General features: G+C 46.7%; 1 protein-coding gene across 2 annotated transcripts in view; it reads right to left on the minus strand.

Annotated features, from left to right (window-relative positions):
* The window catches only part of LOC138511235 (myosin-IIIb-like), a 686303-nt gene that overhangs the window by 261678 nt on the left and 407891 nt on the right, over positions 1–16734 (minus strand). For both annotated transcript variants that reach the window (XM_069626778.1, XM_069626777.1), the window contains exon 6: positions 14881–15037. In XM_069626778.1, coding sequence (XP_069482879.1) covers positions 14881–15037 — 157 coding nt within the window. The remainder of the gene's footprint in view (positions 1–14880; positions 15038–16734) is intronic.

Genomic DNA, 16734 nt, shown 5'->3' on the forward strand with positions numbered 1-16734 from the left:
CCCGCACGGCACACACACAGGGCCGAAATCACCAATGAAGAGCTGTTAAGTTCCCTCTTCCTGTCAAGACCAGCCCCTTTAATCAGAATGTAGCACACAAAACTGTGAATGATTGGTCATTAGTGACAATGATTTTGTGCTGACATTCTGATGGGAGGCGATGTACAGTGACGTTTGGTAGTTGGTGTGTACAAAAGCTTCTCTGCACGAGGGCTTGTGACGTCACATTGCCTTTCATAGGCGGCCCCCCTACTTTTGTATTTGGCCCCCTCTGTGCCCCACCTAAATTTGATTCCTGACAACGCCACTGCTCCAGACTAAACCCAAAACTAGGCAGGTTTGCCCCTATCGTTTTTGTAGTGGGCCTGCATTATGAGCCTGCTTTTTTCATAATTTTGTTTACCCCACACACTTGTGGTGAGCAGGATGAAGGCCCAGCCCGGATACCCACGTGCCTGTTTGACGCTCTAGAAAACTGTAAAATAAATGGATGTAACTAATAAACACTGGTTGCTAAAATCCTGTCGCAGCACCTTTATCCATAAATGAAAGCAACAAAAAGCGAAACTGGTGCAGGAGTCGATTATGTAATATTGTTCACCCCTGGAATTCCATGTGGTACCAGAGTGTGACTCTTCCACCCTCTCCCACGCCACCCCCCGCTGTTTAAATGCTAGCATCCGTTAAGCAGATAGGGCGCTTTCGGCTGTACAATCCATTTGTATTGCCCTGCTGATGTGTTTGACAAAAGCATCCACAAATCTCTAAAATGCTCTTCAATTCATAAAATGTGCGTGTCGGTGTGAAACTCTGAACTCTCCGTAATTCCAGGTTCACCTGAACTGGGAGAGGTTCAATATTTCTTCATTCCGCTCCGTCTAACAAAGACAACAAAGACTTTCCTAATGGAGGGCGGCCGATGTGGCTTGCGGGCCGCTCTCCATTAGGAAAGTCTTTGTGCCTCGCGGCCGGACAAAATGGCATGGCGGGCCGCAACTGGCCTGCATGTTGTGCACCCATGCTCTAGAGTCACACACCCAGCACCCCTCATTCTTTGTATTGACAGCCTTTCAAGAGGGCAATTTATAAGTGATGCCCCACTTACCAAGCCATTGTTTGTACACAGTATGTGCTTAACATTTCAGTGCTAATAACTGAACAAGGGCGTTTGTATTCACCAGGCGAGCACAATTATCAGCTAGCTGACCAAACCTATGCTTTCTTCAAAGTTTTAAACTATTTTCTTTATTTTCATGTCTCTTTGACACACAAAAACTTTACATATGGCGCATCCCTGGAAAGGTCAACTGTCATTTACTTGCTTAAGTTTTCTAGTGGCTGCTTTGGCTCATGGACTAAATGCATCCTCTCAGAATCAAGCCACTGCCTAGCGAGCACACCAGAAGGCAACTCAATGCCACTTTGCACATTGATTAGGAAAGTGGAGTGCCTGGTGTGTCACCATACAGACAGTAGTCCATGGCCAATCAATGCAGTGAAGTGTGCAGCAATGTTTTGTGCGCTGCACAAGTCACCACCCTGTTGGTTAATGGTGTCTATGTGGTGCTCCCTTATGTAACAGCACATATACCTGTTTTTGTCTGATGTGCCCAATATCCATACAATAACACACTGGACTATATTGTGTATGTGACTCTGACGAGCATGCCATACTGTGCCCACACTTAAACACATGAAGCAATCAAAGAAGTTGCCTCAAATTGTAAATCCACGCGGCCAAACACCCTGTCTACACTGCCACACTATGATTTTCACTAGCTGCAGGCCAGCACTAACAAGTGATGCTAATGCCAGCTAGTTAGATAAAGCATGGGCCTGCTCTTTTTTGCCGAATTAACCACTGAGGCCTGCGCAATGGTGAGGAGGTAGTGGCTGAGGAACTGTGAGCCCTTTACCATGCACCAGAAGCCGGGTTTGTTTAAAACGCTTTATCAGTTTATTACTGGTCAGGCTAACGTTTGAAAGAGGTACAATCCTTTCTGTTTAGCCTTTCTGTGCATTGTTTATTGGGTCTCTCTTGTGCTGGTATCCTGCCCCGTCTGTATATATAATTCCCTAAAGATGTTTCTGTATTGGGGGTTGGGCATGCCCACACTGAGACCCAGCCCTTCCTCTTCTAAAATTCTTCAGAAACAAGAAGCAAAAGAGCCCTTGTGCCCCATTTGAGTGGCTGATGTGGCAGCCATTTTATACTTGCATCCAAAAATGCAAGCTGTCCAAATTAGCATGCATGGTTCATGGTTACAAACATTCTAATGTTAGGGTGAGTATTGTGAACCATGATTTGAGCGCTAAGCCATGGATCAGTTATGCATTTAGAGATTCACATATACAATCCTTTTATCACAGACTTGTTTATCAAATGTGGAGATCTCTGATCACTGTTATAGTCCTGAAATCCTCTGTGATTTAATGCAAAGTATACAGCTATTCTCATTGGTGCCATTTGTCCCCTTTCCCACTCTCATAGAGGTATTTTGAAAGAGTACAAGAGTGTACCAGACTGTCCATCTTGGAATGATAACCTTCTATCAGAAAATAATTCATATGGTTAGTCTAGTATTGCCCCTTACAAAATACAAGTGAGGTGGTACAAACAGAACACCTGCAACACAGGGCCACGTCAGTGGGCCCTCAGACCCCGATAGGCCGTTCACACCGCAGTGTGCCAGTAAGGACAGTTTGAAACTGCATTCAGGCAAGGCCTATCCTAAGAGCAGGCGACAGAAAAACCATTTACTTGGGCAGCAACAGCTGTGTTTTCACATATGAAACCAGCTTCATTTATATAGCAATTATTTATTCATATTGAGGAGGGGTTTTGTCGCACAACAGAGGTGTAGTTTGGGAGTGACGTGTGCCAGTCACTGGGGGTGGGGGATGCATTCTGATGTTTCACCCTGGGCACCAAGTTGGCTAGAAACTGCCCTGCTCCTGAGTTTACTGTATGTGCAAACACTTCCCAGGTCGTTTGCAGCACTTACGCTCCCACAGGAAGAGGGCCTCTCTCTAAAGGTCTTAATAGCAAGTAGTAGCTGGGCCTGTGCCCGGTGTACCACGGCCTAGCAAATGGGGTAAGATCCGTAGAGATGGCGGGGCAAACTGTGACTTCACCCTATTCGCTTCACCACCGCATGCACCTTTAGTCTCCAGCTTCGGTATTTGACACACACCGCTCAGCACCATAGTAAGTTAGAGTGAGGTGTGAGACGGTTGCGAGAGTTGAACACGTTCCTGCCTCCCATCATCCTTAGCACCTAGCATCTGGTAATGAAGGAAGCCCCCAGACTTCACTCTTTCCACACCTGCAGGTTCCCTGCGGCAGATGGGCTAAAATGTATCTATATATGAGGGGGAAAAGAGAAAGAGAGAGGAAGAGAGAGAGAGAATGCATACAGTGGCAATGTGAAAGGGAAATGGGACCGGTCTACAGAGAGACCGAGTAGAGGACCCAATGTTTTTGCCTCATATGGACTTCTTCATGCGAGTTTCATTCTTTCATGCCAGGCTATTCTGTGTTATGATCTGCTATATGGGACTTCTGGTTTATAAATACTCCTTGTTAACATGTCCATTGTGGTCTCCGGCTGCTCACCGCAGTAACCCGCTCAGCTTCTATACTCCTGCATACATTACTCATACCAACTATACCAGAGACGCATGGCAATTGAAGAACCATCCAACAGACATCAAACGTCACACTACAACCAGTTTACATATCACACACTGGACCAATGTATTCTGGACCACGGGCTCACAAGCCCACCCGCCCCTCCCATCAGGCACAAATGCCTCCTATGCTTTTGACACGCGACACCTAAAAAGTGACCAGCACGCAGGCCAGGATACATCTGGTCTGCACCCATCAACACAACGGCAACATTGTCTTGCGTGTTCACCACTCTCCTCACTAACCAGCCCACCGTCTCTCTTTCAGATCCGCCATAGATCACGCACATGGCAGCGGAGTGCGGTATAAATGCCAATAACATCAAATGACTAATTCAATATGTGTGGCATTTGCAAACTTCTCACAAATCCCATTCACTAAAGTTCATAAAAGCTGGGCAATGAAATGAGTGCCATTATGGAAGGATAGAGCACCTGCTGGGAGACCAGTTCAAATGTACTTCACAGTTCTGTTAACTGACTAGTCCAGTGCTCCTATAAAGCGCTGCATAGAACGCTGGTAAAGAGGAGTCCTCCAGCACTAGCAAAACATGGAGGGCTGCACACTACCTCAAATTCACCTAGGATAAACTGGTGAGACAGCTCAGCGGTAACATTTTGACAATCCTAGAAAGGTGGCTCAGCAGGTCAATGCGTTTGCTGAAGGGGTGCTGTCAATCACCAGGCCTCCCTGGTATCACTACATATTATCCCCACCAAAAATATCGCTGTATATATGGTCGTCTGGAACGGCAATAGGCAATATTTTTTGGGGGGATAATTTGGGGGGGGGTTGGGAGCAGGGGTTGCAGGGGTGTCCCCCACTCCTTTAAAAATAATGCAGGGGTTGCGGGGGTGTACCCCGCAGGTTCCATGCCTTAATTTCACCGCAAAAATATGACTATATTCTTGAATGCCGATATTTACGGGGTTATTAACACATGAGACCGCCTTCCTGACCCCCCTGACCCCTGAAAAGTCCCCTCAGAGGCTTAATCCAATACTGGCTAACGGTGCCCGGGAAACCAGAATGGTGCAGTTTTTGGAAAATGACTCTTCAAACTGTTGCTCTAGTATGCTGTGATGTATGTGAACCCACATGTATAGTGTGGATAATTTTGGGTGTGAGGTGAAGTAGTGGAGTATCTCTCAGAAACATTCAAAACCCGCAGACTCTGGATACTGTGGCCAGGATCACGTGATGTGGCCTGTGGCGCCACTGACAGAACTCAGCCAGGAGGAGGTTGGGGAGTAAGGAAGAGGTCCTGACTGACCAGATACCGAGAAGGAGCAGAAAGGCTTCCTTGTGGTTTGGGTCATTTGTATAGCGCACTCGACGGAATAAACTGCATCTGGGCGCAGGTGGACGAGAAAGAGAAAAACAAGCCTCATGTACATCAACACAACTGTTCGAGCAAATTAAGAAGGCCCCTGAGGACAATGATTTCAACAGAGGCATTTTTAAGGTTTTCCAAAATGTTCAGAACTCCGCAACACTCCGGAGATCCCAGGGAAAGAGTTCCACAATTTGGGGCCATAAATCGAAAAGCGCCTATCCCCTACTCGAGACAGATCTTGCGGCTGGTATCTTAGCCAAGAAGCGATTATCTGAGGAAAGACCCTGCAAACAGGCGAAGATTTTTAAAATTGATCCATCCTTCAACAAGTCGCCAATGGAAGGACCTATTGAGCGGTCAATTAGCAGTAGCTTTAGATCCTTTAAAAACAAGTCCAACTGCAGCGTTCCGAGTGCTCTGCAGCCGTGACATTTGACCTCTGGCGATGCCTGTGAACAAGCTATTCCCATAATCAAGTCGTGAGTTGATCAGTGTCCCCACCACAATGGAATGGTCTTCTTGCGGGAGGAATGGGAGCGCAAGGGAATACAACACTGATTGCACCATGGCTCCAACCTCTTGCTCGCTGCCAAAATCCAATTGCCAGATGCAACCCAGATTCTTGATTTTATGGGCAAAAGCGAGCTCAGATCCTTTCTGATAAATCTGAGTGTCGTCAGCGTACGAGTGGAAACCCAAATCATGAGAGGTTGGCGGTACAGATTGAACAGGATGGGCGAGATAGAGAGGAGCCCTGGGGAACACCACATTTCATTTGTATTGCTCCCGAGTGATGCGCTGCAAGTTTCACACGTTGGAAATGGTTAGATAGGAAAGAGTTGAACAGGCACAAGGCTTGGTCAGAAACTTCCACCACTGGCACCAAACAAGACAGTAGGATATCGTGCTGCACTGTATCGAAGGCTCCCGATAAGTGCGACATCACCAGTAATATCAAATCATCATTCTCGGCCACTTGTCAAAGAATGTCATTAGTACAGTTTCGGTTCCATATAGTGGGCGGAATCCTGACTGAAGGCTATCAAGCAGAAGGTGTTTAGAAACATCCTCCTGTAGTTGAAACGCAACTCATTTTTTGAGGAGTTTAGCTGGCATGGGAAGGCCAGCTACTGGGCGATAGTTATGTACCATATTTGGGTCAAGCGTGGGCTTCTTTAGTGAAGGTGAAACTGTAGAAAGTTTGAACTCAGGAGGGGCTAGGCCGTGCAGTAACGAGTAATTCATTAAGGTGGTCATAAATTGAGCCAGACCCTCAGCGTGCTGTGCATGCAGGTAGAGTATAAAGCTCATCATTAGTTGACTTTAGGTTTATCAAAGCAGTAATGTTCTCCTATTGACTATCGTAAAGTCAAATTGCGGGCACTCAGTTGCTCACGGAAAATGTGTTGAAGGCATTATCCCGAAAGGCACTGAAAGGTGACAATCATTCCAGGAGATAACGTCAGACATCCATGAGAGACCGACACAGTGTAGATGAGCAGCTGAAAGACTCTGCAGGAAATCCCGCCCCCCTACCTCCTGTATGTTGGAAGCCTGAGATTGTGCCATGCTTGACACCAGAAGTTGTGACCATATCACAACGAATACATGAAAGAAGATATCCACTGGGAAACCCTATCAAATGTATTCCCGAAGAGACGACAATCTGAGGGAGGCACTCCCTGAAGGAATATGAGAACGAGTGAAAGAGGAGCTGATGACTTCACAAGAAATGAGCGGGAATGCCCTGAGAAGACTGCCTGAAGAGAATGAAAGGGCCCTATAGAAACTGATGACGAAGTTAAGAATCAAGTACACTTTCATAAGCGAAGCAAAGATTACACTTGCATGATGAGCTGCAGAAAATTCAAGCCATTCAAAAACTGTACAGATGCTGTAACGAAAGTAGACTAAGTGACCTTAGAAGCTGGCTATAGGTAGTGATTAGACTGCAGGCGAAGCCGCCACTGTATAGAAGCTGGACATCGGTGTAAAGAATTTAGTAAGACTGGACCCATGGAGAGAAGAGCCGAGAACCGTGTTGCAGCGAGAATTAGACGAGATCGTGGATATAAATGGCGAGGCTGTTTGGCGTGGTATCCAAGTCAAAGCGGCCAAGGCCGGTTATCTATTCTTGAAGGCAGTGAATGTGGGAAGCTGAATCATCCCTTGTGAAGGTGCGAAGAAAGAACACCAAGCGTGCCAAGTTGTATTCATTTAAGACATTTAAATGATGCAAAATGGTCCAAATCATGGTCTCCTGTTGTGTGAGCCAAGGATGGACATATAATTGAGCTTGGGGTTCTTTATACAGTGCATGCTCACACTCCCTTATATTCCCAGGACGAGAATACTCTGCAAGGCCAAGTTCAAAGACAATCTTTTTGGCAGCAGGCATGGGTGATGAGAAGTTGGGCTAATTGGGTGGGGCGGTAAAGTCAAGTCCACCTCCTGCCACCTGGGTATGAGTTTACGTGCTGCTAAGTGAACTAAATGTTCCATACATGACATAGGCATGCCAACCAATTATAGACGGTCATATAACGTAGGGCCTATAGTTGGAGAGCCAATGATATACTGCGTACTTAGTGTTGAAGATAACATGTTTTAGAGGTAGGTATAAGTTGTCCACCTAACATGTATTCAATCATAATCTCGCCCGTATAGAAAGAATACTCAGATGTTCCCCTTAAGCCTATCACAAAACTTTGTAGATTTTTCTCATTTGCCACGTAATGTGACGTCATGTATGACACATTTTTAGTATGTAAATATGTTTTTATGTGAAATGAGCAGAGAGCTGGATCAAACGTCCGTTGATGTCCGTTGTAACTCCCCGTTTTAGATAATTGATAATAAAACAGCAACACTTTGCCATCCTCCTGAGTTGGTTCGATTATTTGGTGTCTGTGTTATTCTGCATCCCATCCATTGCATGCACGTTACCCAAAGGGCTCTAAGCTCAAATACGTAGGTTGGAGTAACAGGGCCTCATGGCAACGGGTCAAGATCCAGAAGTGAAGTGAGAATGACAGATGCAGAGACCACGCCATCCAAGAAACCAGATCATCCAAGAAGCGAGAGAAGGGCTTATGCACCACCACATTCACATGTGCTGCGAAGACCAAAGTAGGGGGTAACGCACCCACAACCAAGAGTGAAAAAGCCCTCGGGAGCAGGAAAGAAAAAAGCACTGACAAATTTAACCCAGAGAGGGTGGACATACAGTACATGATGGAACTTGCAGTTCTGTGACTTTAACGAAAAGTGAGTAATAGGAATAATGCTGAAGGCTGCAGTTGGGAGAAAAGGTTTCAAGAAATTACCATAAAGGAGAACCAATGCACACTGGGTAATGAAGTCCAGGTTTCCAATCACATTTATAGAGGCTTAAAAATCCTTGCCTGATGAGAATTGAAGTCCAACTGTCTGGCCACAATCCAAAAAGAGACTGAAGTGAAAACAAATGCCGGTTGGGAGTTGATGTCCAAGTACCCTGCCACAAGTGAAAAGGGATGGAATTGAGAACCTTTGCATGCTGGGACTTGGAGTCTAGCATGGTGAATCTGAGGATGCGGTCCCTTCTCCCCTGGGGATGGGGGGAGGGGAGACCTTTCCCATGGGGCCAGGGTGGTGTTTCTTCAGCACAACAGTCCACCTGGGGGTGGTACACAGGGGGAGGATCAGATGGGAGAGAAAGCCCTTTACGGGATTAGGTCCAACCCTTCCCAGAGAATGCGGTAGGATACCGGCGTATCTCAAACCCCCTCTTTACCAAAGCCCACCCTTCTTTCCTATCTTCAGGGCCAAAATCTCAGCTAACTTAATAATGTATGCGGACATACAGAGAAGGGCTGGAATTCCAGGGGAGAAGTGTGGAAAGCATTTGAGAAGGGCCGGGGACCCTAATAGCTGCGGGCAAGACTTGGACGCGCACCCCCATGAGAAACAGAGAACAAGAGTGTCTGTGGCTTTGAAAGTAACTTAAGGAAGTGAAAAAGAACCACTGGCTTGGCAGGAGAGTGAACCAAGCTGTGGCGAACCAGTATTGCGAGTCTGGGACCAACACACCCATTTAAGAGACCAATTCTGAAATCCACAAGCGGGTCTGGGACCCCGAAGAGTATTAAGACATTTGAAAAGAGCACATGTACTTGGCAGGAGAGTAAGCCAAGTCGTGCTGTTGCGGGATTGTGAGTCTAGGACCGGCACCTATATAAGAGGCCAATTCTGAAAACCACAAGTGGGTCTGGGACCCTAAAGAGTGTTGAAACATTTGAAAGGGGCACATGTACTTGGCAGAAGAGTAAACCAAGTTGTGGTGTTGCTGCATTGTGAGTCTGGGAACTGTACCCATATGGAGGTAATGGACGTACTTGGCAGGAAAGTAAACCAATACCTGGTGTTACAGCCTTGCTAGTCTGGGACCCACATGAGGACCAAATAAGAGGGTCTGGGACTCGAGAAACAGAGACTGTCCAGAAGGAAGTATATGTGCATCGGCGGCAGGAGGGAAAGAGCTGGAGCACCTCTGCCCATTGGAAATTGAAGTCCAAGCACATAGTCATAGGATGGAAAGGAGCACCCCTGCGTGTTGGGAATTGATGTTGCCAATCACAGATGGTGCACAGTGAAGTACACATTCTCACACATCTGATAAAAGGAAAGAGGAAGACAGAACTGGGGCAACACAAAGGAGCAAGCGTAGCATTCCAGGCCACCTGCCCATATTCACTTGAGATAAAGTCGTTGGACTCTTACCATACAGTGCCATTTTCTAGGAATCGCCACAGCCAGAGGCGCTGCTGGGGGGGCTAAGAGGGCTATAGCCCCTGGTCTTTTGGTTGTAGCGCTGGATAGAATCTCAGGAACTACAATCAAAAGGCTATCTAGCCCCCAGTCCTGACAGTTCCAACATTAGCGCAGCCCCAGGTCTGTTCCAGACCTAACACCACCCCTGGCCACAGCCATCTAAACCTGTAAGCAGTACTGCTAGGAAGAAGTTTCTGAACAAAAGGCGGTTCCCCATGGGGTCTAGCATCTGGACACCCTAAGCTTCGCTGGACCCAACTCTACTTGCGGTGAGAAGATGCGGGCAGGTCACGTGTGTCTTAAGGGAACTGTGTGAGAGATTACCTAAAGGCCATGCCCATGGCTCCTCATCTGCGGGGTTCCTACAAAAACAGAGAAACCCAATTAAAGCTTTCGTGATGAATTTAGGGTTCTTGAGAGTCTTAGAAAGAAGGCCGTCGACCCAACTTGGCAGGCAGTGCTGCATTTGGCCCACTGCCCCCTACTCAGCTTTCGGCCTCTCCATCTACCACCAATGGTGCCAGCTCTAGGGGCACTACCAGTGCCGCCGCCCCAAAATCACCACCCAATTGAAACTTTGAGATTTACACATTGAGCTTTAAAATGACACATTGTTTTTGGACTATGAGGGGGCTGTGGCTTACTCGACTGTCCGCGTTCTATTTTAGAGTGTCCTCAAACACAAACTGTGCATTGTCCCACCCCGTACCACTTCATTTACATTGCGCATTGGGGCACTGCCTCCCGGCCCCGTCTTCGCTATTATACTTTGAGTTACACAACCTGCCTTGTTCCCAGAAAAGGAAACCTATTTATTTTCCACGTCAATATTTATCTTGTAGCATGGATACGGAAAAAAGGGAAAGGCTGTGTTAGTCAAGTCTTAACATCATACAAGATGCAGGTCTGATGCCTTTCATTGAAATAGCTGAAAACACTGTACAAAGATGCAACAAGGCCTTTGCTTTCGAAGGTCCACAGACTTCTTTGTCAGATGGTGCAGAGTGAAATGATTCATAAAGAGAAAGCCACCGCACAGTTTGTTCTCGAAATGAAGAAAAGGGATTGTTAAGCTTCATTGGCTGAAGGAGCACTGGGTCTGGAAACTGCGGCCTTATTTAAAAGGCCATAAACTCCTGCCACAGGGAAGACAACTGGTGGAAACAGTACACATTTCTTATTCAAAGTTGCATTTAACTAAAAGAATGAAAATGAAATCCTTTTCATGTGCACTGGTTAAGTTAGGCACAGGCAGTGTTAAAGTGGGCCCTGGCAGTTTCCTAAAATTACTGATGTTATTTGAAAAGGTGTATTGAAATGAGAGGTTTAAAAGCACATAATTAATAAATGGGGTCAATATTGCATTCTCCTCACACAGGGTCTAGAAATGTGTTTAAGCAACCTCTATGTATCGTCAGGTCATTGTAGCGATTTCAGTGCAGCTGCTAAGGTTTCCTGGCTTGTGTACAATGTGACACTACAGAATAGGATCTCAGGATCGGGATTGACATAGGGATACAAGCAGAGGTAGGCAGTGACAGAAGGGCACCCTAGGAAAACAGGGAGCCAAGTGAGGGTTCAGAATAAGCAGCGACAGCCGAGAATCCTTAGGGAGAGTGGGATCCAGCCGAGCAGTCTCAGGATTTGCAAGGATGCAAGGACACTCGGAAAGAACTAGAAGCTTCCCTATACCACCTCATAGGGCCACCTCACAGGGCCACAAGGAGGTTTTTTGTTAATTCATAATAATACAAATAATAAGTTGTGCTTTTATATGGCGCTTAATGCCAGAGTACAGCCTCTAAGCGCGGGATCGAACCCTTGCTGCTTTGAGTTTATTTATTTATTCGCTTTTGTTAAGCGCACATCAGACCAAAGGCATCGTGGCGCTGGTTACAGTGTTTCTTAAACTTAGTTACAATCAGTTGTACCCTTGGTTACATTGGGTAATAGTTATGCTTGAGTACTTGTACATACAGATAGTAGCTATGGTCAGGTGCACAAGTTAGTTGAAGAGAGCAGTTTTAAGTTGTTTCCGAAAGGAGAGGAGGGTTGTTTCTGCTCTGAGGTTGGTGGGCAGTGCGTTCCAAAGCTTGTCTACCTTCAAAGCTTGAGTTGTCTACCTTCCAAGACAAGCGTGTTGCCCCTGAGCTATCCATCTGGCCTTTATATTTGAATAAAGCCTTTTGCAAATATCCTATATCAAAATGTATGTGATCAGTATATCACTCTACTCCATTAGCACACAACTGGCAAAAATGCACATGCTTACACACACACTCACATACAATGAATAATAAGACGCATACCAACATTTCCCACCTATTATAATAATTGGTTATTTATAACCCAGAGGTTTCTAAGCGAGGACCCGGGGATCGTACCTGTGGTGCTCCACATCGCCTTGCTTCCAAGGCGAGCGTGTTGCACCTGAGCTATCCTCCACCCATCACGGGGCAATGCTAATACCTCTGAGCCGGATTCTGTGCACTCTGTACGGCATACCTTTATCAATAATATTCTAATGGCATTTGAAATTTTCCTGGGCATTCTCGTGGCTTACTCCTAGACAGCAGCTCCTCTTTGCTTCCAGTCTATTCATACCCCGGGCACTCTTACCTATCGAGCGCCAGCTTTTCTGCTTCATCGCACGTACAGTATTCATGCCACGTCCAACCGCCGAATCGTGTAAACGGATATGGATTACGCGGATTATTAATCCTAGCTCTATGGGAACAGGCGGCCAGACATAATATGGCATAATCTGCGCTTTAATGACAAACGTTCCGTTTCGGCGTTAAACCAAGGGACATGTATTCCAATATTGCACGTCTCAGAGGGATCCTGACAATGGCTCCTCAATTAACATTTTCCTATTTAATATACCCAGTGCTCACAGTCATTTAGTAGAGGTTTCGATTTCTTTTTGTGTAAAGCGCCAGCTCACCCATAGGCCTCAGAGCGCTAAAATACACAACACAAGAAACAGGCGTAACATATAATGGAAAACAAGATATCCAAAAACAAGCAGTTTTGCAGAAATTAAAAAAGACAAAATCAGGATAATCTGAAAACAAAAAAAAGGCCTAATACAATCATATCATTCTATTATATATTCTTAGAACCCTGGCGGGTGACAAACTGCTCAATTTGTTGCAACGGCTCAGACAGAACGGAAGATCGCAGCCAATGACAATGCAGTATGTATTAGTCGCCGAGGGCCAATCCTTGATTTGGACCCTCTGAAGAAATGTAAGGTCCTGTTTTCTGAGGCAGCCCCTCCCAGCACTAGACTGCAGCCAGGACTTTCTTCCGAGATACCAATGGTTCTTCTGTCCAAAACAAGGCCTCTCAAAGAAGGACCTTTCATCTCAGGCATTACAGTCTTGTTAACGTGAATATCTCTCCTTGACGAAGGGGTGACCACTTTGTCTATAGTATTCCGTAATCTGCTAAATAACTAAACATATATACCCACTGCACAGAAGTTATGCTATAAGTACAGTCTAGATAAGAATGGGAATAGTCCTCATATGCGCCAACCATTTAGTTCAAAGTTACTTGTGATTTTCTGGTGAGTGAAAGTTCAATTAAGAAGCTGCCACAAAGTTCGGTTTCCAAAAGATTTCTCGGATTTTAATTTTTATTTAGACTGTGTTGCTTCACACCTATTTTCAAATGATGATTCAACAAAGAACAGTGTTGATTATCACAATATCTCTCATTTGTGAAAGTCTCTAATTCTCATTTGCTCAAATCTCTCAACACAGGTTTCCCCATTTTTGTTTTCAATGGTTCATCAGAAGAGAATAATTTTCCAGATTTCGCAATGCCAGTAATGGTAAAACTGTCTTGATTCTGTTCACAGTAATGACAAGAGGTCCCTGTTGGGTACGTCCTTAAGTAAGCCAGAGTAAGTTCTTAAGCTGTTTGGATACAAACTTTTGAATCTTGAGGTTATAAGGCCACGATAAGCCGGTGACCCGTAGTTTCCTTTAGGAAGCACACCTAGGTACAGCCTATTCCCTTGCACAGGTCACTGATGAAGAAGAGCGCTTGGCCAAAATGTTGAGAAAAATGCCACCAGTGGCATTCCTTTTCTGCGGAAGTACAGGTGAGGCTATGGAGCCAGAGGTTTAGATGATCAGGGGGTTAAGAAGGATAGAGGTGGTCACCCAATGTAAACAAAGACATAAAAGTGGAATGCAGCTGAAGCATTGTAAGGGCGGTATGTTCACATAGACCGATAATCGCCCACTAGAAGCGCTTCTGCAACGCGGACCTCTCCTGGTATCACACTCCCTGGGGTAGAGTAAGGTAGGTCTCACACTTGCACTATGGACCAGCGGGGAGCACCCAGCATCAAGATAAGAATGAGGTGAGTAATGTCCACCGACCTCTCCTCGGCCGCTTGTTCTGCCGGGCTTGACATAGACCGTCAACTCCTGCTATTCATAAGGGTTGTCAGTTGTGTTTACTGTGCTTTCTTTAATCAGGTTTGTTCAAACTTCCTTCAAGAATCCAGAGGGCTTCTAGGATGCATAAGAGAGCTCTACCCCAGCCTCATACATTTTGAGCAGAAGGTCCAGAAAGGAGCCGCCATTAGGAGACCCTTCATAACGGCCAGTCCTTTTCTCAACTGGGTCACATTTCAATGAGAAGGAAAACAAGGTCCAAGTAGCCATTCAAAATCAATCTACTACTTCCAGAGTACAAAGAAAGCTACACCACATCTTGTCCCCTGCAACCTACCACCACAAAATCTCACTTTGCAGCACTTGAATTCATGGGCAGTTTCTTTGATGGAGGGAAGGTGGACTAGAACCACTGACCACAAAATGAGGCTCTCTCACACCGCACCACATTGCCTGCTCGAATTGGGCCGGACACCAGACGGTGGTGGATTAACCAATCCTGCCACATTGAGCCACCGCAGAGAGATGGTCACATGCCACCCAAGCATCAAGGTCTGTCAATCATTCTGGCAGTCTTACCCAAGCGCAATCTTAACTAAAAGGGAGTGGAGGCGTTCCACACGTACCTGTAGAGCGTGGGATCCAGGAGCCCGAACATCTCCTTGTCGGCAGCGGAGATCCCGGCGAACATGCAGTAGAATATGTGGAAGTTCCTCTCGCCCGCATCCTGATGCGCCACGCGCGACTTCTCCAGCAGGTACTCGTTGATCTTGGCACTTTTCACTGGTGAGCGGTGGACAGAAAAAAACGAGACAAGGGTCAACATTGAGGGACACCTGCCATAGTAACAGCTCAATTCCTCATGTACACTTTCACTAATGCAACAATACAACTCATTTCAAACAGGTCACATACAAATCTGAACTTTGTACTCCAGTGTACCAAAAAGCTGAATTCAGATAGGATCCAACAATGACCCATCCCTTCCTATGCTAGAAATGGGGGCACTACACATGGAACTATCCTTATCAAAGTCATCACTAGGTGTGGACGTGACCACCATCCTGCTCACCGCAGAGCATAAGTGCCTCGTGGCGCAGAAAAAGAACTGGCCACCAGGTCATTGATTGGGTAGAACGCAATGCTTATCAACCACTTACAAACACCAGCATGTTCTGGGTGAGAAGGTCATGCATAGTCTTCTAGCCAATCAGGACACCACAAGCTTTCATCTACACTCACTGGCTTTTCGCAATACTATTTTCCATACATTTGGGTTACCAGATGTCTTAGCCCCCCGACTGGCTGGCAGGCAGGGCATTCTGATCAACATCAGTGTCCCTGTTTCATAAAAAACTGTAGGGAGAATAATCACGCAAAATGTTCTGTGTGGCGATTGTCTGAAGCCACTTAGAATGCTCTGTATGGCGAGTGTCCGAAGTCCCTCAGAATGCTCTGTATGGCGAGTGTCCGAAGTCCCTCAGAATGCTCTGTATGGCGAGTGTCCGAAGTCCCTCAGAATGCTCTGCGTGGCGAGTGTCCGAAGTCCCTCAGAATGCTCTGTGTGGCTCAGAATGCTCTGTATGGCGAGTGTCCGAAGTCCCTCAGAATGCTCTGTATGGCGAGTGTCCGAAGTCCCTCAGAATGCTCTGCGTGGCGAGTGTCCGAAGTCCCTCAGAATGCTCTGTGTGGCTCAGAATGCTCTGTATGGCGAGTGTCCGAAGTCCCTCAGAATGCTCTGTATGGCGAGTGTCCGAAGTCCCTCAGAATGCTCTGCGTGGCGAGTGTCCGAAGTCCCTCAGAATGCTCTGCGTGGCGAGTGTCCGAAGTCCCTCAGAATGCTCTGCGTGGCGAGTGTCCGAAGTCCCTCAGAATGCTCTGCGTGGCGAGTGTCCGAAGTCCCTCAGAATGCTCTGTGTGGCTCAGAATGCTCTGTATGGCGAGTGTCCGAAGTCCCTCAGAATGCTCTGTATGGCGAGTGTCCGAAGTCCCTCAGAATGCTCTGCGTGGCGAGTGTCCGAAGTCCCTCAGAATGCTCTGTGTGGCTCAGAATGCTCTGTATGGCGAGTGTCCGAAGTCCCTCAGAATGCTCTGCGTGGCGAGTGTCCGAAGTCCCTCAGAATGCTCTGTATGGCGAGTGTCCGAAGTCCCTCAGAATGCTCTGCGTGGCTCAGAATGCTCTGTATGGCTCAGAATGCTCTGCATGGCGAGTGTCCGAAGTCCCTCAGAATGCTCTGCGTGCCTCAGAATGCTCTGTATGGCGAAAGTCCGAAGTCCCTCAGAATGCTCTGTGTGGCTCAGAATGCTCTGCGTGCCTCAGAATGCTCTGTATGGCGAAAGTCCGAAGTCCCTCAGAATGCTCTGCGTGGCGAGTGTCTGAAGTCCCTCAGAATGCTCTGTGTGGCTCAGAGTGCTCTGTATGGCGTAAGTCCGAAGTCACTCAGAATGCTCTGCGTGGCGAGTGTCTGAAGTCACTCAGA

The sequence above is a fragment of the Ambystoma mexicanum genome, chromosome 6p, assembly GCF_040938575.1.
Source record: "Ambystoma mexicanum isolate Mex_15411 chromosome 6p, UKY_AmexF1_1, whole genome shotgun sequence".
NCBI lineage: Eukaryota > Metazoa > Chordata > Amphibia > Caudata > Ambystomatidae > Ambystoma > Ambystoma mexicanum.